A 24,974-nucleotide genomic window follows, 5' to 3' on the forward strand; every position below is an offset into this window, starting at 1 on the left:
TTAAATCATCCTATTTGCAAGAAGATATTTTACATTTCTGTATTTAGATTAATACTGTATTTTAACCCATCTAGGATTTGAACCAGCTGAACAATTTATGTTGGTTGTTGGAAATTCTAGGGTTTTTTTTTCATTTAGTTTCTGTAAAACAAATAACTGCATTGCTGTTACAGGGTACTCATAACGTACTCCCAACATAGAGTTCTGTTTTTTACAGTTTGCATCTTTACTCAGATTATATGTTTTTGAATTAAGTTTTAAATATTAAAGAGATTGTGTGCAATTTTTTTTAAGCCAATGTGCAACCTTTTAAGTACTACTAGCCTGAGGCGATCCTGTCTGCAGTAAATTGTGTGATAAAATTTCTTTTGATGGCAGTGAAGCCAAAATTTCACTCCAGGTTTTAAGTAGTTGTCCTTCTTTTCAATGCTTGCAGGTTTTAATCAAAATAATTTAGGGAATTATTGACTGTGGAATCAAAATGGAAATGTCTTGGGCTCTGTAGCGTATATAATTCCAATTTTTTATAGATCAGAACAATGGATAATAACCTCAAAGATTTTTTATTGAAACAAATAACTGAGGCATTTTTGATAGCCAAATTTCACAGAATGAAATGTTGATGATTCGTGTGTAACACAAATAAAACAGTGCTGTTGAGATGTTACACTGAATATTCTTAGAACTCCAAAGACTTTAATGAAGTCATCGGTACTTACTTAGGAAAATAAAATGAAATAAGTATCCCTTAAAAATTGAGATGATTAGGAACTTGTACTGTTATTTGGATGATTACTTACCCAAGCAACGAGGCAAAGATGAAAATTTTGTACCATCTATATCGGTACATTTTTGTTGCACTCTGCATTGGAAATAAGCTGGAGGAAAATGCTATTGAACGTGAAAGTTCTGTTTGTAACCAGTTGTGCTTGCCTTGATAGATGCGAAGAGGCTAGCTTTATATTGAGAAAGAAGCTGGAATAAAGAGTTTATGTTTAAGCCTTCATAAGAAATAATTATCATGTATTTTTAAAGACAGCAATGTAACTAATTGTGCTTACTGTGGTGCATGTGAACAGGCCAACTTTGTGTTGAGAATGAAGCTCAAATAAAGAGCATATGATTAAGCTTTCATAAAAATATTTTTAATGTATTTTTAAAGGTGGCAAGACATTAACCTGGAAGCAGGAAACAGAAGCTTTGCTATTGGAAGTTACTGAGCTAATTAAGCGGCTGGAGGCTGATCGTGAGGAGGCAGAAAAAGCTTTGGAGTTGGAGAAACAGCGAAGGAAAAAGCTTGGCATGAAAATTGATTGTATGTCACTTTGGAGGCTTCAGCAGCTCCCTGCAGCTGTTCAAAAAGGTACTGGTATTGAAACTAAGAATATTTGTTATTTTGCAGTCAGTTCATTACCAAGAATAAGAATTATTATAGGACTATAGTTGTGTTTACTCTAATAGGAGTACAATATTTACTGTTCTGAATTTGGTATGTTTGAATATATATCCAGAAAAAAAATAGGGAATACTGTGGAATGTTCAGCATTGTTTGAGAAATAGCGTAAGAGTAGACAAGACACTCTTAAGATGATAATAAATACTCAGTTTGGGGCAAGGAATGAGAAGCTGAAACAGAGTTATAAAATAATGCATTTGAGTTAAACCATAGATTAAACCACAAATAAAAAAAAAATTGTTTTGGGAAACATTAAAATGTGATGAACTTGAATAAAATATTTACATATTTAGTAGGAATTGTTTGACGTAACCATTGATAGGTCTCCTTGAAATCACAGATTCTAAGTACGTTTACTATTACCTTTTGTGATGAACTGGCATCTACACAATAGAATTAAAGAAAAAAAAAAAAAAGAAGCTACTTAGCAGCTGTTTGCTGTTTGTCTTCTGACTCACGGTCAGAAGCAGGTACCGTCTGAACCTAGACTTATAGAAAAGTTGCGTAATTTGTAACAGCAGGTTCCCAAATGTAAAATCACAGGTGGTACTCTAGTGCATAGTCTGGTGCACAACATCCTGAGATCTTCGACAAATACCTCACAATCCAGGGTGTGGTGACAGTGCAAGAGTCTTCCTAACTGTGTTTGTTCATGGGTAAACACTGAGTGATAATCAGTGTATAATGGTGGCAAGCCAGTTTAGTCCCAAATGCTTTTTTTTTCTCTCTCTCTCTCTTCCCTCCCCGCCCCCGCCCCTGGAAGGCAAAATGTCAAATAGTGCATATCCCTCACAATATATGAGAACAATGTATGTTTGTTTGTTTGTTTGTTTATTTTAGCCAATGGCTAACTCTTGACTTGGAAACTAGAAACCTGTGTTAAGGTGTTACCAGTTTGCAGAGATTGCTTTCCTTAAAAGCAATTGCCTCTGAAGTACAATTTATGATGCCCTGAAAACAAGAGGAGGAGATTGAATAAAGAATCAGAATGAAAATTCATTGAGAGGTTAGAAACTGATTTCAGGAGAAAATCCTGTGGCAATGGAAAGGGCAATTTTACAGAAGCAAAGAACTGCAAGAAGAGAAAGTTGATAATATAATCTTCATTCTTCAGCACAGTAGTTCAGGATTTGAGCTGCAGAGATGTTACTTTTTACTTATTCATGTACTTACCTACAGTGATGCAGCTGTAAATAATTTTTGCATGTTGCTATACATTCCTGTTGCTTTTACTTTACTGTTTAGCATTCTCTATAAATACCAGAAGTTTGGAATAGTGGAATATAATTAACACATTTTCAATTCTGTTAATATATGCAATGATAAAGTATTTTAAAAAAACGCACAAAATAAACCAGCATGAAGTTTGGTTGTGAAAATTAACCAACTCTTCTCCCTTGATTTATCAGTGTGCTATGTCAGTATGACGTTGTCCTTGGAGTAAATTTGTAATTTTCAGGATTATAACTTTTCATAGTATTATGTATAAGACAAAAATTATGCTAAAATGGAATTGAGGATAAAGGGAAAAGACCCTCAGGGATGTTATAATTATCCCTAATCTAAGTATTACAAACCCAGGAGATTCTTAATTAAGAGCTTGTATGACCCATTCAGAGTAGACATTGTATCCTGTTATTTCTTCAGACTTCCCTTGATTTCCATTATTGCTAGTTCCTGCTGTATCTATGTCCTGTAGCACACCTATGTCAGGTTATTGCAGTGACATAACCTATCTTCTGAAATTACCTTCTCTGAAATATAACAAAAATCCAATGCAAAACACATTTTGTTCATCTTAAAGTTAGGTATCACTTTGTATGATGTAGAAAAGCCACTTATTCATACAATGTCTCTTTAACTTTTAGTAGCAATGAAATAATAATTTTGTAAATTTGTGTTTTATTAAAACAGCAAAATTTATCAACTGTTGAATATTCCACAGCTACTTCTCAGAGCCAGAGAGCCTTTTTTTCTCAGTAAAATGTGCTTCTTTCTCTCAAATTTATGGCAGTTTACTGCTCTTGAGACATTTTCTGATTTTTTTCTTATCTGATAATCTTACTTTACTTTCCCTAGTTTCATACCAATAATTTTTTCATATAGAACATCAGCTGCTGCAGGACACCATCTTTAATAAGCTTTTTTTTTCTGAGCAAAATTAAATATGTGTTGTCATTCAGTAACCAGTGGTCTAGTCACATATTTTCATTTTCCATCCATAGGAAATTCATGCCAAAGTCAGAAAAGTAAATGCAGCAAACTGAACTAAAAGACTGACATCCTTGTGGGTGGCAACATGAATATGTTTTGTTTGTTGGCTTTGAGTTTGTATCTTTAGTTTAGCTTTCTTGAAGCCACATTTAGTTCAGGAAGTGTCCCTGAACTGGAAATAGTTGGCATATTAACAGGATGTGTGATTTATACTTGCCCTGTTCTTCCTCTGCATCCACATCTGGTGCTGGAGACTAGAAAGCTCAGTAGAGCTGTTCTTGTGTTATAACAGCGTTCTCTAGATATGCCTTAAGGCTAGATGTTTTAATTTCCTTCATAAAAACAAAACCATCCCTCACTTTGAAGATTTGCTTGAATTATGTACTAGGATTATTAAGTATGAGTTTAAAAACAGTTCCACTGCTAATGCAATATTTGGTGATGTCTTTTGTAACCAATGTCCTTCAAAGTAGTTTACAGCAAAATTTTGCAACTCTTATACTTAGTTTTATGACAATATATTTCCTAATCTCACTGGGTATTCATGCTGTCACTCAGATACTCACATTTTGTTATGCTAATTATCTTTTTAACAGAATATGATATGTGTGTTCAAGATACCTTGGAGCTACAGTGGCATTTTGATTGTAAAAGCCATCAGCTGCGACAGGTACAAAACCAAATTCTTAAGACAGAAACGGTCAACAGAAAGATTCAGGAGGATATAGACTTCATGAAGAAACACAGCCCTCTGCTGGAAGAAAAGCTGAATCTAGAGGGTGAAGCTGTGAAGGATGTGTTACTGGCTTATGAAAAGGTAAACGCAAACAAAGATTCTTTTAGAACTTTTCCACTACATAGGTGCATACCCTTCTAGAGAATAGCAGTCTTTTGGAAGTACCAAAGTCTGTTATAAATTTTGTACACAAAGACTGTGAATTGTGTGCCCATGCTGCTACATATAGGCACTCAGTGCAGACAGAATCCAGGGAGGATAATGCTGTTGGCCTTTAATAAATGTGTCTTAAGCATATATGGAATGTAATTCTAACTTTGTAAGTTGATTTCATGTGGGATTTTTCACGGTAAAGGTAGAAGGCACATATCTGATATTTGCATAGATTCTTCTCAGATTTCTCACAGACATCAGCGTTTGTTCCAGGATATAGAGATGTTAGAAGCTATCAAAAAAATGTTTGTAAGATTTAATTATTTTTAAATGCTGATGTACATTTTTCCTACTTTATTTGTTGATAGTATTTATTGATAATAATTTTGATAATAATTCATTATTTGTTGATAATAAATGCTTAATGTGGATAATGTCAGGCTGAATAATCAAAGTTTAGTAAAGTTGTAAGTAGCTTAAAATTGATGTCTAAAAAGGGAGGGATACTCCGGTACTTCCAAGTACAGATTTTAGTACTAATTATTATATTTTCTGTATATTTTCTATAGTAACTTTTAAATACAAATCCAGAGATTAATCTCTTTTTCAAGGTACTTACAGTCTAAAAATGGTCTTTTGTTTGTAGGTGATCTTTAATAAATATTGCTTATTTTAATTTGTTTTATTTTGAACTTCTTATATTTTGAGGACTCAACAGTCATGTCAAAATACTTCTAAAATTAAAAAGAGTTAATTGCCTATTACACAAATAATATGAGAATTATCACAAATTAGTTCTGGCCTATGAAATAGCTCACAGTTCTATCAGTGTTATGAGATATGTTCAAAATACTGGCTAATTAAAATCAAGTTGGTTATTTTGTTTTTTATTTTGTATTCTTTTTTCTTGTTAATATCTTAGAATATATTGAATGCAGTTAAAATATTGAGGTGTGCTAAAATACAACTCAGGAAGTAGACTTGAAATATTTTTTTTCTAAAGACTATTTTAAATAAATACTTTTTTTCAGAGGGTTTTTTTCTTTCTTTCTTTCAAAAAAGTGACTCTACATATCATAAGAAGATAGATTTGGTGTTACTGTAACTTATTTATATATTTCATTTCAACAAAATTTCTAATTGTCAAATAAAATATTTATTACTTTTATTGTGCTCTAATTTATATGCTGTTTGTTACTCAGGTTTATTTTTTCCTCCCATGGCCTTAAAAAAGCAGCTGATGCTGATACTTAATTTTCTTTGCAATTAAAAGAATTACTTAATTTTTAATCTCTAGCTTTTAATATCCAGAGAACTAGTTTGAGCAGTGAAGTGCTAGATTATAATAAAGATTCTATATCATGTTATTTGTTTATATTTGTAATATTTTAAAAAGCAGAGACAGTAGACGTGCATATCTCTATTTGAGAGTTGTTAGGAACTGAGTGTCCCAATACTATTTATACCATTGAAGATGGTGTTCATTGTCTGCATTGTCTCAGGCCCCTCTTTTACATAGGTGACTGCCGGTCTTGCACATCCTGTAGGAGATGTTTAAGTAATGATTCTCTCAGATTACTGAGTGAAACCTCAGCGGCTCTTTTAGCATTATTTCTTTCTTTCTGCTCCAGAGGTCACTATCTTCCCATGGAAGTAGCCACCTTTTCACAATAACTTCAAAGTTTTGTAACAGAATGAAAGCCCTCTTTGCTAACATTTCTTTATGTTATGCAATTTTACAACATACATTCTGTTGTCTTTCGCTAGGATTGTATCTATTGCAGACGATGCAGAATTTGTTGTGAAGTTTTATGACATCACAAAATACTACTTCAACTTTAAACTTCAATTTTTAAACTGCAAAGAATCAGACAAATCTTGAAATTATTTTCTATTTTAAACATTATATATGATTTTTATATAACATCTTTCAGAAAAATTGTTTTATTTTCTTAGACATCAAAAAGGTATAGTGATGTTCATTGTGAACTCATGGAAATCCAAAAGACAATGAAAAGAATTGATGAAGAATCTGAAAAGAAGACAAAATCTATGTATGAGAAAATTAAATATACTGAGATGCTATTGAGTCAATACAAGTAAGAGCTATTCAATATGATATTATAATGTCTTGTTAGTTTTAATAGTGACAATCAAACTATAGAAAATTTGCTTTTAGAAATAATTTTAAATTTTGATTTTTGTAAAATTAAAATTAATAGATTTATACATAAAAGAGGTGTTTGCCTTGTTTGTCTTAGCTTGCAGTAGCAGAATAAGGAAGGGATGATGTCCAGAAATATACCCGAATGGAAAGTTCCATGAATTGACTCCTAAAGCATGCCATTTTTTCATTATTTTACTTACTTAGGAATTTTTAATCCCTTTGACAGAACTTTTTGCTATCGTTCTTATAGACTGCACAAATTACTTGCATTCAACATCAGCACTTATCATAGTTCCATAGTTATGTTATAATTATAACTTAATTTTGAACTTGCATATTAACCAGAACAATGCTATCCAACAACACATGCTTTTGAACTTATCAAAATACCTTGTCTTTCTTTTTTTTAGCAAACAAACAAAATTACTATAACTTCATTGGATTGCAAGGTAGCTTCTGTATGGCAATGACTTATGTTGCATTTTCCTCACTGTAACCTCTTGTCAGGCTATTAACCCCTGAATTATCAAGTAGAGCAATAGTAGCAGTAGAACACCACTAACGGCCAGTCACTCACAAGTAATCTCTCCTTTCTCTCGCTGAACATACAGACAAAGAGTCAGCACCAAGAATAGCTGTGCCAAAGAACAAGAATACCAAGTACTTTCATGTTTGGTAGGAGATTGCACTTGACTTTGCTGCATATGCCTATGGCTAGTTGCCAGGTTTTATCTGGCAAAGTAGCAAATGACACAGTGGCTCTTTTTCACTTGAGATGAGGAAAGCTTACAGGCATAACTGAAAGACATTAGTAAATTTTCAAGATCACCTTACTGGCAGTAACAGATATTTCCATACCGCAGCCATGTGACAGCAACTGGTTTTCAAATATCAGGTGTTTCAAAAACTGCGCATGGCAATTATGAAGCACATACATTTTGTAGTAAGTCATCAAATTTGGTCCATCCTATTCATTCTGAACTACCTAGATTCACTAGGAATTTATATGCCAGTTCCTTAAGTCAAGTTGTGCTATGCACTACCTGAGTTGGGACAGCATGCACTGTTTTGGTATTCCAGAGAGTTGATGTTAGAAAGTGCCTGAGGTACAGTACTGGCTGTAAACCTGTCCTGCTCACTGATGCTTCATTCAAGGCAGCAAGACTAATGCTAATGGTTGAAATGTACGTGCAAACTCGTGTCCTTGGTAACCTCATTTCAGTAGGTGTTAATTTCCCATCCAGCAAAACCATTGCCAGGGACTGTCCCATCTAAGTCCCATTCCCTGTTTCTTTTCAAGGATCATTCTCATGAGAATTCACTATAGAGTTGGCCTCATTAGTTTACCTAAGAGTAGTAAAGGAGCAACTACAGAGCTGAAGAGAAGTTTCTAGTTACAGAATTTCTTTATTTTTAAAGAAATCAGGGCTTTAGAAGAGTGTGTGTTATCTAAAGATACCTGTACCATCTCAAGTTAGTGCTGTGTCTCTTCTACAATCATTCTGTCTCTTCAAAATTAAGACACTGCAGTTCTCTTACTGCAGGATGTGTGTTTGCATACACTGATCCATTCAGCTCGCAGAAAGTACTGTGAACACAAAACACTCTGAATGAGCAACCACTTTCCTCCTTACTCCCTGCAGCTTTTATTGCTGAGCAGACATCATATGATATAGAATATCCCTTTGGTCAGCTGGGGTCAGCTGTCCCAGCTGTGTCACCTCCCAACGTCTTGTGCACCCCCAGCCTGCTGATTGTTGGGGCAGTCTGAGGAACAGAAAAGGCCTTGACGCTGTGTAAGCACTGCTCAGCAACAGCTAAAACATCCCTGTGTTATCAACACTGTTCTCAGCACAAATCCAAAACATAGCACCATACAAGCTACTATGAAGAAAATTAACTCGATCCCAGCCAAAAACAATATACTTACACATAAGCCCATTATAATTACTGCATTCTGTCAGTGAAATGTCTTTTCTAGGCTTGTCTATCATGGAGGCCAACACCAAATCCTCAAATAACTGAGTAGTTGTGAGAGCTTAGTGTACTGCAAGTGACCTTTTTATTTGATGTACCAAATAGGAAGAATTTTTATACTTTTTAACCTGTATGTAAACTGTTTTAGTGATATATGATAGAATAAAACAAGGCACGTAGTAGAATTTGGGAGTAAGGTATTTTGGTCCACTCTGTGAAGAGACCCACTCTCAGAGGGACATAAAGAACAGGTCATAGCTGCTGTAGCTGTTTTCAGTTGGTTTTAGATTTTCTTTTAATTTCTTTGTTCAAGAAATAGTTGGAATTCATAAGTGTGATTGTTTTGCTTCCGTTTATGTTGCTCAGTAGGCCATGGTAAAAAGCTGCACATGATTAAAATAATGGGGGTTGGTTGTATCATTTCCAGTTTCTTTAGATTATAACATCTCGGCGACTTTATTTCAAAAACTGATTAGTGCTCAGGAACTTGAAACACCTTTTTCAGACCCACGGAAGGAGTACTTACTGCCTGCCTCAGAATCTTACAAGTTAAGCCTGCAGCACAAAGTAACACTGACTTTTGCAAAACAGAGCACACTCTTACAGTGTGTTTTGGGGTAGATATCAACCTCAGGAAATCATTACTTCGGCTAATATGACTGGTGCTTTTGATGTCTGCTATCCAGGGAGATCTGTGCTTGCCAGTCAGCTAGAGCAGAAACCTTACTGACACATTCTTGAAGAAAGGAAGGTTGTTTACATGCAATAATCCTGTTTCCTTAAGAGACCATATCACTGTGGATCTCTTTGCCATTGGCACTAAACTGCAGAATTAAAGAAGGATCATAGCTCTTCCTGTAGTATGTTTATACTTTAAACTGGGAGCAGGAGGCATCCTGGGTAACATGAATTTACTTAAACGATGTTGCTGTTTGAGAAGTTCAAGTCTTGCACTCATAAAGTGTCTGTGCAGTTGTAATAAGATCCAAACTGTCTATATCTCAGTAAGGATGAGTCAGTGTAGGATAAAAAAAATGTATTTTTCTGTAAGGTGGATAGCTTAGCAATACTAGAGAAGTAAGTGTCTCTCTCTGACTTGTTTCTTTTGTCAGCATGTCTGACTTTTTCCTTTTTTGATTCTAACCTTTACAGTGAATTTCTTGGTCTTGTTTTTCTTGAGTTCAGGATAATTTTGACACCATATTAGAGGTATTTATGCTAATTATATTTTATTACCTCTGAGATTAAAAAGATTCACAGTCAACATGTTTATGTTTAGTTAACTAAAGGTTAACTTATTTCAGAGCCTAGTTTGCAATCTGGAAAGAATATTAGTATGTGAAAATAAAAATTGTAGTCAGAAATACAGCTAAAACGCAAGTATTTTATTATACAAAACCTGAGACCAGAATTCTGTAATACCAACACTTGTCAAAGCTGGAGTGACTTCTCGAAATTGCCATGTGATTCTCCAATTAAAGTCACTACATGTGTCTAAACAAAGGAAGAGGTGTGTGAGGAGTAGGAGATAATTCTTACTTTTGATGGATATGAGCCTGTGAATGCAAGCTTCACAATGTCTTCAGAATGTTTGGAATTTTAATTATAGCTTAAATATGTATATAGAGATGATCTGATCAAATGCTCATTAGCTCCTCCAGCTGAGAGAAATCAGACAGTATGGACCCTGATTCTGTCACTGGTAAAATTCATTGCAAACCTCATGTTGATTTGAATTATGGGAAAGATGAGGTCCTGAGTGAGAAGTATTGCCAAAAATGTAGTGTGATTTATTACTATGTATTTAGATACTCTGCAAACCAGTTTAGTGTTTCACTGGCCTATTTAGTGTTCTGTCAAGTTGTCTAAATTACTAGCTGCTGGCAAGAATTGTTAGCAATGGTTACAGTGATCCATTGCTGGAGGTGATTTTATCGTGTAATACCAGAATAAATAATGTTAAAGGTATATGATTTCACTTTTCTTTAATTTTTTTTAACTATTCCAGCATATACCTACTATTAAACTTTGTTCAGTATCAATTCATATTTACAAAGTGTGGTCAGCAGTGATTTGTTATTCTCCTTTTGTAGGCTAATTGCTGTAGTTTGGGAGTCTAAGCCTTAAGATCTATGTGATGATAAATATTGCTGTGTATTGTGATCCTTCTTCACTAGCCTATATCCTGTCTGACTTTGGATTCTTACTTTATTCCTTCTTCCTATCTGTTTTCTAAAGCAACTTCCATTATTTTCCACATGCTTTCCAAAGACTTCTGTATTTTATGACCTTTCCAGGATGTCTTCTGACTTCTTTTCACTGCTGTGATATACTTTTCTGAAATGGATTGAAAGGTAATGTAAACTGTATTTGAAATTAAGCCATGTCAATGACTTTAACAAGGATGTCTTACTCTCATTTTTTATTCTAATGTTTTTCATCCTATTTCTTACTTAATTTAACACCTTCTTAGCTTCTTTAACTGTGCTAAATGTTGAGTAGACTTTCCGAGTGTTTATGGAAATACGTACATGTCTTTCTCAATTTCATACAGTTAATTTAGAATTTTAAGGTGTACTGATTGCTTAATCTCTCTGATCTTACACTTCTTTTGAGTTTGGACACTAAATGGTACGTGCTGTTGTGTTCTCCAGTTGCTTAGTTTGTCTTGAAATTTTTCGTAGTTTCTTAGTTCTTTTTGGCCTTGCTTATTGTAATCGCATTATATGGAGACTTTTAATTTCACTACTCCTTGCCGTTTCAGATAATTTGTAAATATATCAAAGCAACAGATACGGGATTTTGAAATACTGTGCTGTTGACCTATTCTTTCAATGAAAATTGATCATTTAATCTTACTTCAGAATTTTTTCATTAGTATTAGAATTTTTCGTTTCACCTTCTGACTATTTCACTTTTTAATAGTCTTTTATGCAGGATTTTGTTCAGTTCCCTGTAGAATTTTGTCACTGTGTAACAGCCGTCCTCTTGCTTAGCAATTGTAGGGCAGTGTGGGCACTGTTTTGTTTTTGTAGTCTTGGTGGAAATCAAGGCTCTTGAGTTTGTTTCATGTGCAAAAAAGAAAGTGTTGTGTTTTCCTGTAACAAGCCCTTGTTCTGAGGTGCATTAAAATTGCTTTACAGGACCTCTTTGTTCTTTTGAAACAAGTCATAATGTAAGTAAAATCCCCATGACAATGGCAATAGGTAACTAATACCGGAAATTCATCATCTATACTGGTAGAAATACACCACATATGTTTTCTGTTTCACCTAGTTAAGTGGTTTCCTATTCACACCACATGACAGTGATGTAGACTGTTGCGCACTTTGCAATCTGTTTTGTTTGTGTGAATGTAAATTAAACTAAAAATGCTAATGATGCAAGTGTTTTTAGGAATATCAGCATTTACAGGAAAAAGTAGAATAGAAGACTTTTTTCTAACCCTCAGTGAAGAAATTGATTTTTTTTGCCTACCGTATCTTTTTTTTTCCCCCAGTCATTTGCTAGACTGGTAATTAAATCATACTTACTTACATTACAGAGGAAGTCGACCCTTCAGCTGCCATCTGAGGAGGAGTAGAATAACGTGGTATTGATAGGGATCAGAAAGACAGATTTGTGATGGCACAGACTTGAAAGACTGATCTGCAGTTGATACTCTTTTCTTTATGTTCAGTGCCATCAGTGAGAAAATGATGAAGATTGCATGAAACTTAAAATACTGAGGCTGGGGTACATCACACAGAACAGTCTGTTATTTTTACACATATTTGCCGTGGCTGGTAGTGCTGTATTTTTCTATGAGATTGTACTCAGAAAGTTGTAGCTGATAGGTAATATAAGAAAATTACAGTCTATACTTGTTACGTGTGTGTCATTAGAATAATTCCAAGTATCAATTATAGGTTTCTTTCACGGGTGCTGGGACCTAAGAAAGTAGAGGTGTTCAAAGTGTTAGGTTTCACGCTTGTGTTATATATATTCTGTGACATTTGGAATGTGACTTTGCAAATAAGTCTTTTCTCCATCACTAGATGGGAATCTTGGAAGCAAATAAAGGAAGAGTGTCTATCAAATAATCTTGTGGGAGTGGCTCTTGAATTAGTGATGAAGTCTCTTCATTATTGTTTTCTGTTGTTTTACTGTGTTTAAGTACGCAAAACTCGTTCAGATTTTATTTGGATTGTAATGCAGTAGATGTCTCTAAAATTCAACTATTGTTGGCCTTAGTTCTGCTGTGGTGGATTTATTTTGCCATTTAAGGCACACTTCGGAATATGTTATTGACCAAAATAGTTCTCTGGGGAGCATGGGGGAAACTCCTCTTTTCTGCCTGCTGAAACAATAATAAAAATAATGGACAAGCACCAGCAGTCATTGTAAAATTTTAACCTGATGTCCCTCTGTTTCTTCTGCCTTTCACCAAATCCATTCTCATACACAGCTGTAACAAAAGGCCTGTGCCTCTATAATGAGGCCTAACAGTGTCTTGTGGGAGTGTTTTCTTAGCGATTGTTGTAGTTACTATTATCTCTTTCTGTAATTATGGCCAGTTTTTCTTCTCATAATGCTGATAAATCTGCTATTCAGAGTGAAAGTAAAGTCCTTATCCCCTCCTTTGACCTTGCCTACTGTCTGCAAGTTCCTGTTTTACATGAGGAATTGATGTCAGTAAAAAATTTTCTTCACAAATGACATTTGTCCACAAGATGACAGTGCAGTGGATTGATTAAATGAAGATGGCTCTGAACTAGATTGAGCCTCTAGCAGAGAAAGAAGTTGACTCCTATTTCGTTTAATTAACCTGTGAGGTATGAAACAAAGTCTTTTGCTTAACTACACACCAATATCTGTTCAGAGGTCCAATTAGAAGTTGCAATGTTGGCAGGCTGTTTAAGTGCAAGTGAACTGGTAGCATGAGTAGTTTTGATATCTGGCTGAAATTGCATGAACCTGCCAGGGTAGATATTTTGAAATTCTGTCATGCATACCTGTTCAAGAAACGTAGTAGAGAATCAAAATAAATCTTTACTAATTCAGGTCTGCTTTACATTTTCCTTTATGGGGAGGGACTATCTTGGAATATTTCCAAATAGATGGATTCACTTTGTGTGTATTTCTATTAGGAATGAGTTAAAGCATTCTGAATTTATTTGGACCGAATACTGTATGAAGTTAAAAGAAACAGAGGAGAAGATTATAAAGGATGAAAAACACCTTGAGGAGTTAGTGAAGCAAAAAGCAGAAATCCAGGAAGATGCAAAATGTTGGAACAGCAAAGTGAGTCTTGAATATTTATAAACTAGCAAGTAAATGAGTATCTTTTATTGAAAAGTACATGAATGCCTGAATATTTTGTATGTTTAAGAGTTAAGGTCCTCTGTAAAAGTAAAAATACAAATACTGATTTAAAAATAAGAAGTGGTAGATTCTATAGAACTCTCATGTTCATTCTTCTGTTGTAGTATTATTTTTCAGCTTTATTTATTAAAAATATCATAATCATCTTACATTCCTTTAAGTAACCTAGATATTTTTAGTTGTTGGATGCATATCTGCTTAATATTGCTTATCATCTTAAATCATCTGGAAGAAAGTGTGCATTTAGTGGGACAGCATAAGTGTCCTCTTGAATTAGTAGATTTTTTGACCTGAGATGATGCATGATGCACTCTTACAGCATGCAGAGTGATACCCTATTTTACTTAAAATTCCTCTGTTTTCTGCTATATTTGTCTAGCACTCGTTTTGAAATCTTGTTGTACTTGGCAGTTTAAAATCTGAACTGGAGTTCCTTACACTGCCTGACTAGGAGTTTTCAATTAATTGACAGCTCCATATGTGGAACCAGTAGAAAATACCTAAAACAGGATTTAGATGCCCACCACAAACTTGTTATTTTTTTACGTGTATGTGTACATATGTGTATGTATGTATGTATAAATAAAGTATGAAATTCATTCTCTTGTACATGCCCAGTACTGTTGTAGTTTGTGCATCTAGATAGCTAGGTCCTGCTAAGGATCCAGTGGAATCCAGAATCTAGGTTTTCTGATTATCTAGTATTTTTCTGAGAATCTAGTATTTCTGAGAAGCTGAATCTACCAAGCATGCCCAGAACTTAACAAAAAACCCAAAGCACACACCCTGCAAAAGTAAAGATGCTTGCTTCCCTACCATCCTCCTTTTTCCTTAAGCTCCAGTGATTGATCCATCATTGAATCTCTGTATGAATCTGTATTAAGTCAATAGGTATATTGAGATATTAAGGAAAATCTTGATGCTGAGAGGACCTTAAGGTATTCTGCTTAATTATATCACATATGTCATTTATGAATTAGCAGGCTGTGAGTGTGTGCTTACTGATACTGTGAAGTCTAAAGATTCTATTTGGATACATCGCAATAGCAATGTGCATATGAATAAGATAGCATGAAATATCTCTAGTTACTAAGTAAGGATCTAAGTTTAATAGCCTTCCTTTTAAACTTATTTTTAATATATTGTTTCATTATTAAAAAGAAATATAGGAGATATTTGTATTACTTACTTTACAAAATATTTTCTAGATAGAAGATTTGAATAATAAAATAGCTGCCCAAGGAGATGAGACCGTAAAAATATCGGATGCTTCTTCTGAAGTGATTAAAGCTATAGAAGAATTAGTAAGTTTTTTATTGTTTTTATAGAAATGAAGTAAAAATGCTTGCATACTTGCATTTTTTGTGTCGGCCTGAAATAATTTCAACTTATGCTAAATGTGTCTTAATGTTTTACTGTTCATTAGAAATCCACCAGGGAAAGTGATCTACAGAATATAAAGCAAAAGCTTCTCAATATTAATGAAGCATTGGACATTTTGAAATGTGAAAATGAAGAACTTGAGGGAGAAAATGAAGATTTTTTGCAAAAATTCGGAAATAGGTAATGCCTGCAATATAAATATAAGAAGCAAGCATTATTTTTTCACTGAAAGCATGCCTATAAAAGTGAACCTTGCTTTTATTTTAAGTCTTAACATTTCAATAATTCAAAATCACTTCAGGCTGAAATTTATTATCTAACTTTTTTGCCCTTCACTTGAAAGGAAAATAACTAAAATTCTGCAAAAGACAAAATACATTCTTTGACAATTAAAATAAAACAAAATGAGGAAGATTCTGAAATTCTCTGTATGTTAACAGAAACCTCAGTCCCCAAAATATTTGGTAAAAACTTTTATAAATTTTATTTGTATTTTTTTCATATATGAAAATAGAATGTTTTGAACGTAGAATCTGAAATACTGGTTTTCTCTATTTTCTTTCAATTCTTGTAAGACATTATGCACGCATCTTTTGTAGCTCCTCAGTTTATTCATTCCAATTAGCTATACTTTAAACTATATTGTACATAATATTTTCTTTCAGTGCATTTATAATGTAACAGCAAATAAAATCAATTTTTAGTTCTTGAAAATAATTAGATTCTTATAAGTTTTGTAGAAATTTATGACTGAGTTGAATACAGACATCCTGTCAGAATGAAAACATTCCTTACTAGACCTCAAAAATTCCATACAAGAGATGTGGGAAAAGGGAGGAGATAAAAAGATGAAAGAGAGGAGAGGTATGTGCTCCTATTAATAATGCTCCAAGTTGGAGCTCACACCTTACATACCGAAGTAAATCAGTGATGGGACACAAATGGGTAAGAAACCAGGCTTCATTAGTTCTGATGTTGATGGAACTACTTATTGGCATTATTAGAACATTTTAGAATTAGTGCTGTAGCTTTACAAATTTATTATTTTCAATTTCATTGACATCTTTTTTGACGGATTAAAACTTTTATTTCATCATGCATGTAGGACAGTGGAGAGAGATCTTGCCTGTAAAACTGTACAGGCATCCTAGAAGGAATGGACAAGTTCACAAGAGAAATCCTTTGAGCATTATCTATTTCATATAGAATTAGTATTGTGAGTGTGTCCTGATTATTGTCCTTCTACATGTTCAGGAGTTCAAGAAATGCATATGAAAGTTTAGATTCAAGACCCAAAGAATGGTTATGACAAGTTCAGAGTAATGAAGGATTCCAGGAGCTCAGTTTATTTATGTCTTCAAAGGATGATCTTTAACTTCTTTGATCTGCCACTAATCTCTTGCTTTATATTGGAAATATTTTGCATGTCAGATCATTAGTCTGATACTCTGAGCCTTTTGTAGCCTCTCACAAACTTTCTCAATATAATTACGCTTTATTTTTCATTTTCCTTTCTGAGTACATTGTGATTTCTGTATGGTCTTTTGTATTAGGGAAGAATCACTGTATTGTATTTAATTGCTATATTCCATCAGAATGTGATTCTTAAAATCAACACATTGTCTCATGTTAGTCTAAGAATCAGAGTGCTTGTTTTGATTAATTATATAACAGAGTCCTGACATGTTACTTCAATAGGACTAAAAAGTGAGTGACTGTCCACCTCCTACTAGGCTGCAAGAAGATAGAGAATTGTCTTCTAACAATTCCTAGAAAGCTTAGTTGTGTATCTTTCCTATTTAGAATATGCAGTACATGCAAGAAATACATCTCATCATCACCTGAGATTTTAGGGGCATGCGCAGTCTAAATAGTCTCATTTCCTCTACAAGGTGGGTAAAAACCAAAGCTCAGCCACCCCCAATTCATCTTTATTGACTGAACTTCTACGTTTGTGTCCAATTGTTAGTACTTTTCTTTAAAGTATTTCTGTCATAGTTATGTTTTGGTAGGATTTCTAATACAGTGGTGAACTGAGAATATGTGTTGGCTTGTCTAAACAATTTTAATTTCTTTCTTTCACCTTTCTTTAAAACAATTCTTATTTTAGATTGGTTACCCAATAACCCTATGATATGAAGATTTGATCATAAGTATTATGTTCCCACTATGAAGTGCCAATTTTATTAAACTCCCCCAAACCTGTCTTCTATGGTGGCTGTCATATTATATAAGAAGGGAAAGTGTTCCTACAGTAGTAACTTAGAGGAGAGTCTCAAATGACATAAGGCTTTTGAAAAGAAGATATACTCCCTCAATTAAGTTAAGGCTGCTTTACTGGCTAAATAAGAATGTCTTCTGCATGACTTTTCTGAAGCCTGGGGAATGGATTTTAGACATAATTTTTCTTCTGTCCTTATGGAATTTTAACTGACTGCTTCCACTGATCTGTAAACATATGGTTTGTACCACGAGATGTGCAGTCTTCTTTGAAGACTTAACCATTTGGTGGGCATCATCTCATAATGCAAAAAATAAACATATGAAATGTGACATTTCTTTACTTAATCCCAAGTGATCTTTATTCTCAGAGTGTTTTTTTGAGCATTTCAGTTTTGTTTAGCAGAGATAATGTTTCACCTGCAACTACTTGTATTTCTTTTCAGAGGAAGAGGTAGCATTTCAACAATAAAAAGATGAGCAACCTGTATCTTTCATTGTCTCATATACTTTATCAAGAGTAGCGTTTTTGTAAGTGTAGCTGGACATCGTGAATTTTCTCTTCTGTCTCTTTCAAACTGACTGCTTCAGTCATACATAGATAAAACCTTATCATAAACAGTTGGATCCTGGATACAATGCGAAGATTTTTACGTCTGTTTGGTACACTCACTTCTCTCAGCCCTTGTTTATGAGACTCTACTTTAGCAAAAAGAAACTTCTTTTCTTACTTTGAAAGCTACAACCATTTCCCAGTCTAGACAAGTGAAGAAATTGTCCTCTTTGGTTCAGAATATAGCAGCTGCAAAAAAGCAGCTACTCTGTTTCAGACCTTCATGTGCAGCTGATAGTTCAGATGGTGACTCTAGCTTTTATTGGAGATTCCTTGAGTAGGAGTGGTTCTCGTCTCTCAAACTTCAGTACACTAATTTCATGTATTTTTAAAGATATCTGATTGTGCAGTGCAATCATGCGTGCATTTTCAGTCTGTCGGGACCACTTTCAAAACAGTTCTGTCATGTGGTGTTCCCACACCTTCAAGGCCTCCGCCAAGGTTGTTGGAAAGGGTAACAGGTACAATCTGTATCTGGATAAATGGCTGTTAAGACTTTAAAAGAAGAGGTTCTTCACTTTGTCCAAATTCTCCTAGTTCTTTTTTGTTCTCTGCATAGCTGGTAAACCATCAGTTGTCCCACCTATATCCTATGCAAATTCTGGAGCTTATTTGGGCCATATTGGAGTCATACGGACTCATAACAGACAACAGAATATATGATACCTTCTGTTAGAGTTTGCAGATGAAATCCATAGATTGATCACTTTCCGTGTGCCACTTGAGGAAACATGAAAATTAACCCTGTAATGAGGTTGTCAGAAGATACAAAATCCTTGGAGCATCTGGCATGTCTTTGGCATCCAAGGTGATCCTAACAGATGTATCTCTGCTACGTAGCTCAAAAGCGCAGGACACTATCTCCCAAAGAACAAAGTTTGATCATCAGTGCTCCAAAACTCATATCCTTGGTGACCACGTTCATATAACGATGGATAATAACAATATTAATGATATATATCAGCAAACTAGAGACATGGTATTCTCTCTCCTTTTCTGTGAAACGACCTATCCCTGGAATTGAGACATCTGGCATTGTATGTTCTCTAATTTTACTGAAGATGCTGACAAGTTACATTAAGCTGTGGGGTGGTTTTTACCATTTTCAAGGTCTGTGTCTGGCCGAGGTAACTCTTTTGCCTTGGGTTGCTATATTATCACTAGGTGTCTTGCTCCAAAGACAACCTGAGCTACTCAGGAGGTGGAGACTGCCAGATCACTTGAGCCCAGGAGTGTGCCAAGTCAGGGTCCACACTAAGGCTGGCATCTATATGGTGATCCCTGGTGGACTCAGGGTCAGCAGGTTGCCTAAGGAGAGGGAAGGTGGTGCCTAAGGAGAGATGGTTCCCAGAGTACTGGGATGACAGCAATGTGTGGATCGAATGCCAGACTAGGCTCAAGGCCACTGCTTTTATCATACGTCTCTCAGGCAAAACGAACAGTACAGCAGACAGAGAAAGCTGAAAGCAGCCATTATCAAGACCTACCAATTAACCGCTAAAAAGCTAAAAATTCAGTCTAGCACACTCTGATCAAATATGTCATTATCTTCCACCCCTCTTGAGCCCCCATGTTGTGTCTCAGAAAAGACTGGTGGGTGGACCACAGCCCCCACCCCCAGCATGGTGAGGTAGGGAATAAGAAGAGCAACATCTAAAAAAACCATGGGTCGAGGTAAAAAGAGTTTAATAGGGATGTGAGAGGGAAACCACAACACCCAAGGGATGCAAAAGTAATCACTCATCTCCTCCCACAAGCAGGTCAATGTCCAGCCAGTCTCTGAGCAATGGCCACCTTGGAAGTCAAAAAACCCCCACCTCCCTCTTCCCCTACCCCAGTTTTATTGCTGAACATGACATTAAATGGTATGGAATATCCCTCTGGCCAATTCCAAGTCAGCTGTCCTTGCTGTATCCCTTCCCAACTTCTTGTCCACCTCCAGCCTACTTACTGGGGGGCCAGAATGGACAAAAGAGAAAGTGCAAACACTGTTCAGCAATAGCCAAAACACTGGTGTGTTACCAACACTATTTTAGCCACTAATCCAAAACACAGCACCATGCAGGCTGCTATAAAGAAAGTTAACTCCATCGGAGCCAGACCCAGTAAACCTGTCCAGGGGATTCTGTACCTATTCTGAACTTCACTGCTGCTCAGAATTATCTCAAAGTAAGATTGGACTGGTCATTAACATCTCACTATCCCCACCTGTCTGAAACACTTTTGTTACCAATATCTTGTCGTTGTCAAGACCATAGCTCTCTTTTTACACTTGCATTGAACTTGAGGAGCATCTGTTGGCTGTTTTTTTCTCACCATCCTGTTCCTCATTACTTCTCACTAGTTTGATCTTACTATTTTAGTAATTGGTTTCTTTGTTAATATGTATTTAGCATCATGGACTAAATGGTCAGAAAGGTCAAAGATTTTTATGTTGTTATAATATTAATTTTCTTACTAGATTTGAAGGGGTTTTGGTTGCTAGCCAGCTCCTTTATTTTCACTTCGTGGTAGTCTCTTCCCATCCCCAGCCCACTGAAATCTCTTTTCTGCTTTTCCATCACACAGATCTGAAGAAATGAGGCAAGGTATTTTCTGTTACTAAGGATCCCATTTCATAGAGAGACTTAAACTTATTGCTCATGACTGTGATGGGAACACAGTTTAATCCATTTTTGACTTGTTCACTACTGAATCTTCCTGAGTACTGTTTCTCTTAATGGGGGGGGGGGGAGGGGAAGACATCCATACTCTGTTAGCTGATCCCCTTTATACTGTATTTTTTTCCTCAAATTACCTTATTACATGAACCAGGCAGTTGGTTTACAAGTTTTCTTAATCCAGCGTGTAGACTTCTTCCTGTCAATAAATGTAAAATCCTTGCCTCTTCTTACAGAGAATTAGCAATTTCAAAAAGTTCCTGTGTTTTTTCTTGATATGAGAGAGAGAGAGACACTTCTACCTCTTACATTTTCTAAAATGGATATCATATTCTCCTGGTATCTTCTCTGAAACTATTGAAGCGGGCTTGCTTTTTATAATCAGAAATGTACTTCAAATTATGTTGATGGTATTGATGAGGACATCTTCACACACACTGATACTGAGTGCTGTGCAGAGGCATCCAGAAATAGTGTTGCCTTTGGCAAAATGATCCTGAAGTAATTTTTTCCCAAAGTATTCCAAGACCTATTTCCAGGTAGTTTGTGATTGAGCTTAGAAAGATCTGAAATACAACGTTTATGCAAACAAGTATTTGGGTGGGAAAAAAAGTTCCAGTTACTGGAATACTTTCGGATTTGTTGTCCGTATGAACATTCAATCCCTCATCTGTGTTGCCTTTCCTTCATAGTATGTTAAGCATCTTGGATGAAAGAAGCTGAAGAAAAACTGTGCATTTGACCTGATATGTAATGGCTGAGTATATCTTACAGATACTATTACATCAAAAAATCTCAGGTCCATGTACTACACATAGTTACTGAATGTATGAAAGCTTAGGGGAAGAAAAATCAAAAACTTACCATGCTTCTCAAATGGGGACAGAGTTCCTGAGTAAGCTGCAGAAGCTATGATAAAATTTTCAACACCTGTACCTAGAGTGGAGTATGGAACACATGCACCGAAGAACCATAGTTCTTCTTTCAGCTGTAGTCCACTTGCTTTTCTGCTTGGAATATTTATATTCCCCTTGCATCCATGCTTAAAGTGTTTTGACCTCCAGAGTCATGGGTAGCCTTGTATGCATCAAAACAATTTTGCTCCACGTGAAAGGTATAGGAAATCAGAGTGGAAAAGTCATTGTTTGGTTCCTTTCATTTCTTTCCAGCTTCAGTACAGATCTGCTTACTCTGCACTGTTTAGATGAATTGCTCTTTTGCCTTTGGTATTTTGATATTTAAGTCTTTTTATAATCATAGACATTTTAGAAGAAATTTGTGAAGCCATTTAGTCATTACCTTCCCAAAAGCTGGAAGACTAGCTATACTTATACTCTTCTTAAGAAATAATCAGATTAATATTTTTTTAGGGTGTCCTGGTTTCGGCTGGGTTAGAGTTAAATTTCTCCCTAGTGCTGTGTTTTGGATTTAGTATGAGAAGAATGTTGATAACACACTGATGTTTTTAGTTGTTGCTAAGTACCTGCTAGTCAAGGACAGCTTCCATGCTCTGCCAAGTGCACAAGAGGATGGGAGGGAGCATAGCCAGGACAGCTGGCCTAGCTGGCCAACAGGGTATTCCATACCGTGTGACGTCATGCTCAGTATATGAATGGTAGGCATTCCTGGAAGTAGCGATCGCTACTTGGTTATCGGTCAGCGCAGGTGGTGAGCAATTGCATTGTGCATCACTCATTTTGTATATTCTATTATTATTATTATTATTATTTTTATTGTTATTATTATTATTATTATTATTATTATTATTATTATTATTATTATTATTATTTTCCCTTCCTTTTCTGTTCTATTAAACTGTCTTTATCTCAACCCACGAGTTTTTTTTCATTCTTACCCTTCCAATTCTCTCCCCATCCCACTGGGAGTGGGGGGAGTGAGCAAGCAGCTCTGTGGTGTTTGGCTGCCTGCCGGGTTAAACCACGACATAGGGTTTACAGTCAGTTGGGAAGCAGTTGGCTGCTTCAGAACTTCCCTAGTGTCCTGGTTTCGGCTGGGATAGGGTTAAATTTCTTCCTAGTGCTGTGTTTTGGATTTAGTACGAGGAGAATGTTGATAACACACTGATGTTTTCAGTTGTTGCTAAGTGCCCTCCTAGTCCAAGGACAGCTCCCGTGCCTACTGACTGAGCTAGGTACACAAGATGGGAGGGAACATAATCAGGACAGCCAGCCCAGCTGGCCAATGGGGTATTCCATACCATGTGACATCATGCTCAGTATATGAAGGGTAGGCGTGATCCAGGAAGTACCGATCGCTACTTGGTTATCGGTCAGCGCGGGTGGTGAGCAATTGCATTGTGCATCACTAATTTTGTATATTTTATCATTATCATTATTATTTTCCTTTTTTTTCCCTGTTCTATTAAACTGTCTTTATCTCAACCCACGAGTTTTTTCTCACTCTTACCCTTCCGATTCTCTCCCCGTCCCGCTGGGGGTGGGGGGAGTGAGTGAGCGGCTGCGTGGTATTTGGCTGCTGCCAGGTTAAACCGCGACAGTCCTTTTTGGCGCCCAACGTGGGGCTCGAAGGGTTGAGATAACGACACATCTGACCCGAACGGGTTAAAACAAATTTGTTATAAGCATTCATTATATCAATTTAGTACTCGATGTTCACAATGTTGATTTATTTGCTCTCAGAGTTTTTGGATCTGTTCTTGCAGTTGTGGTATATAGCACCTTACTGGCTGTCTATACTGCTGATTATCAGTTTTTATGTGGGGTTGGTCATCTCTGGGAAATGGATTAAGGTCATTGCTTTGCTATACTGTGTGACCTGGCTTTATGTTATGATAAAATTATTGGTCACGAGCCTGTACTCAGCACTGCCATCATTCCTGTTCTTCAGGAGCTATCTTTTGGAAACTATTAATAATTACACTTTTTACGTCTTCACCTCAGAGGATGAATTTAGGGGGGAGACAGGATGGGACACTTTCTCCCACTTGTTCACCTTCCCCTCCATATCTTCAGAAACTCCTTTTTCTTCTATCCTCTTCATGAAGACGTCCACAATATTCCCTGAGAATTTTGAATATCCTTGGGATGTTCAAACGAGCATGTTCATATTGCTATGTCTTCTGAATGTGGTTCAGGCCTTGTTTAGAGTTAAACAACTCTTCAGGAATACTGTCCAGAGATCAACCCCAGCAACAGATACAGTGACTACTCAAACCCCCACGACAGGCACTGTAGCTCCTTCAACCCGCACGGCAACCACTGTGGCTACTCAAACCCCTGCGACAGGCACCGTGGCTACTTCAACCCCCACAACAACCACTATGGCTACTCAGACCCCGGCAACAGTCACTACAGTTACCCCAACCCCCGCAACAGGCACTGCAGCTACCCAAACCCTCGCGACGGGTACTACAGCTGAACCAGAGGACCAACCGTCGCTGGTATCCGTCGCCCCTGTACAGAAGAAGAAATCTTTGAAGTGGAAGTCAGGTCGTGTAGAAAAGGATGATGGAAAACCAGGGCCATCACGAGGAGGGGAGGAGGAAGAGGAAGAACTCATAAACGAGACGGAAACCACCCGATCCTTATCCCTGAATGAGTTGCGAGATATGCGGAAAGATTTCGGCCGTCGTCCAGGCGAGCATATTGTTACCTGGCTGCTCCGATGCTGGGATAATGGGGCCAGTAGCCTGGAATTAGAGGGGAAGGAGGCCAAACAACTGGGATCCCTTGCTAGGGAAGCAGGTATTGACAAAGCAATTGGAAAAGGGACACAGGTCCTCAGCCTCTGGAGGCGACTGCTGTCAGGCGTAAAGGAAAGGTATCCCTTCAAGGAAGATGTTATATATCGCCTAGGCAAATGGACCACTATGGAGAGAGGTATCCAGTACCTGAGAGAACTAGGCGTGCTGGAGGTGGTTTATAGTGACCTGGATGACCCCCTAACACCCAAAGATCCAGATGACATCCAGTGCACGCGACCCATGTGGCGGAAGTTGGTACGGAGCGCAACAGCATCGTATGCCAGTTCGTTGGCAGTACTGTGCTGGA

At 36.3% G+C, this 24,974-nt stretch overlaps 1 protein-coding gene across 1 annotated transcript in view; it reads left to right on the forward strand.

Annotated features, from left to right (window-relative positions):
- CCDC178 (coiled-coil domain containing 178) overlaps window positions 1-24,974 on the forward strand; it is a 67,909-nt gene that overhangs the window by 11,424 nt on the left and 31,511 nt on the right. Inside the window, exons 6-11 of the mRNA XM_075140719.1 lie at window positions 1,163-1,363; window positions 4,267-4,487; window positions 6,516-6,658; window positions 13,833-13,986; window positions 15,276-15,371; window positions 15,494-15,630. Coding sequence (XP_074996820.1) covers window positions 1,163-1,363; window positions 4,267-4,487; window positions 6,516-6,658; window positions 13,833-13,986; window positions 15,276-15,371; window positions 15,494-15,630 — 952 coding nt within the window. The remainder of the gene's footprint in view (window positions 1-1,162; window positions 1,364-4,266; window positions 4,488-6,515; window positions 6,659-13,832; window positions 13,987-15,275; window positions 15,372-15,493; window positions 15,631-24,974) is intronic.

Source organism: Calonectris borealis, chromosome 2, assembly GCF_964195595.1.
Source record: "Calonectris borealis chromosome 2, bCalBor7.hap1.2, whole genome shotgun sequence".
In the NCBI taxonomy this organism is placed as follows: Eukaryota; Metazoa; Chordata; class Aves; order Procellariiformes; family Procellariidae; genus Calonectris; species Calonectris borealis.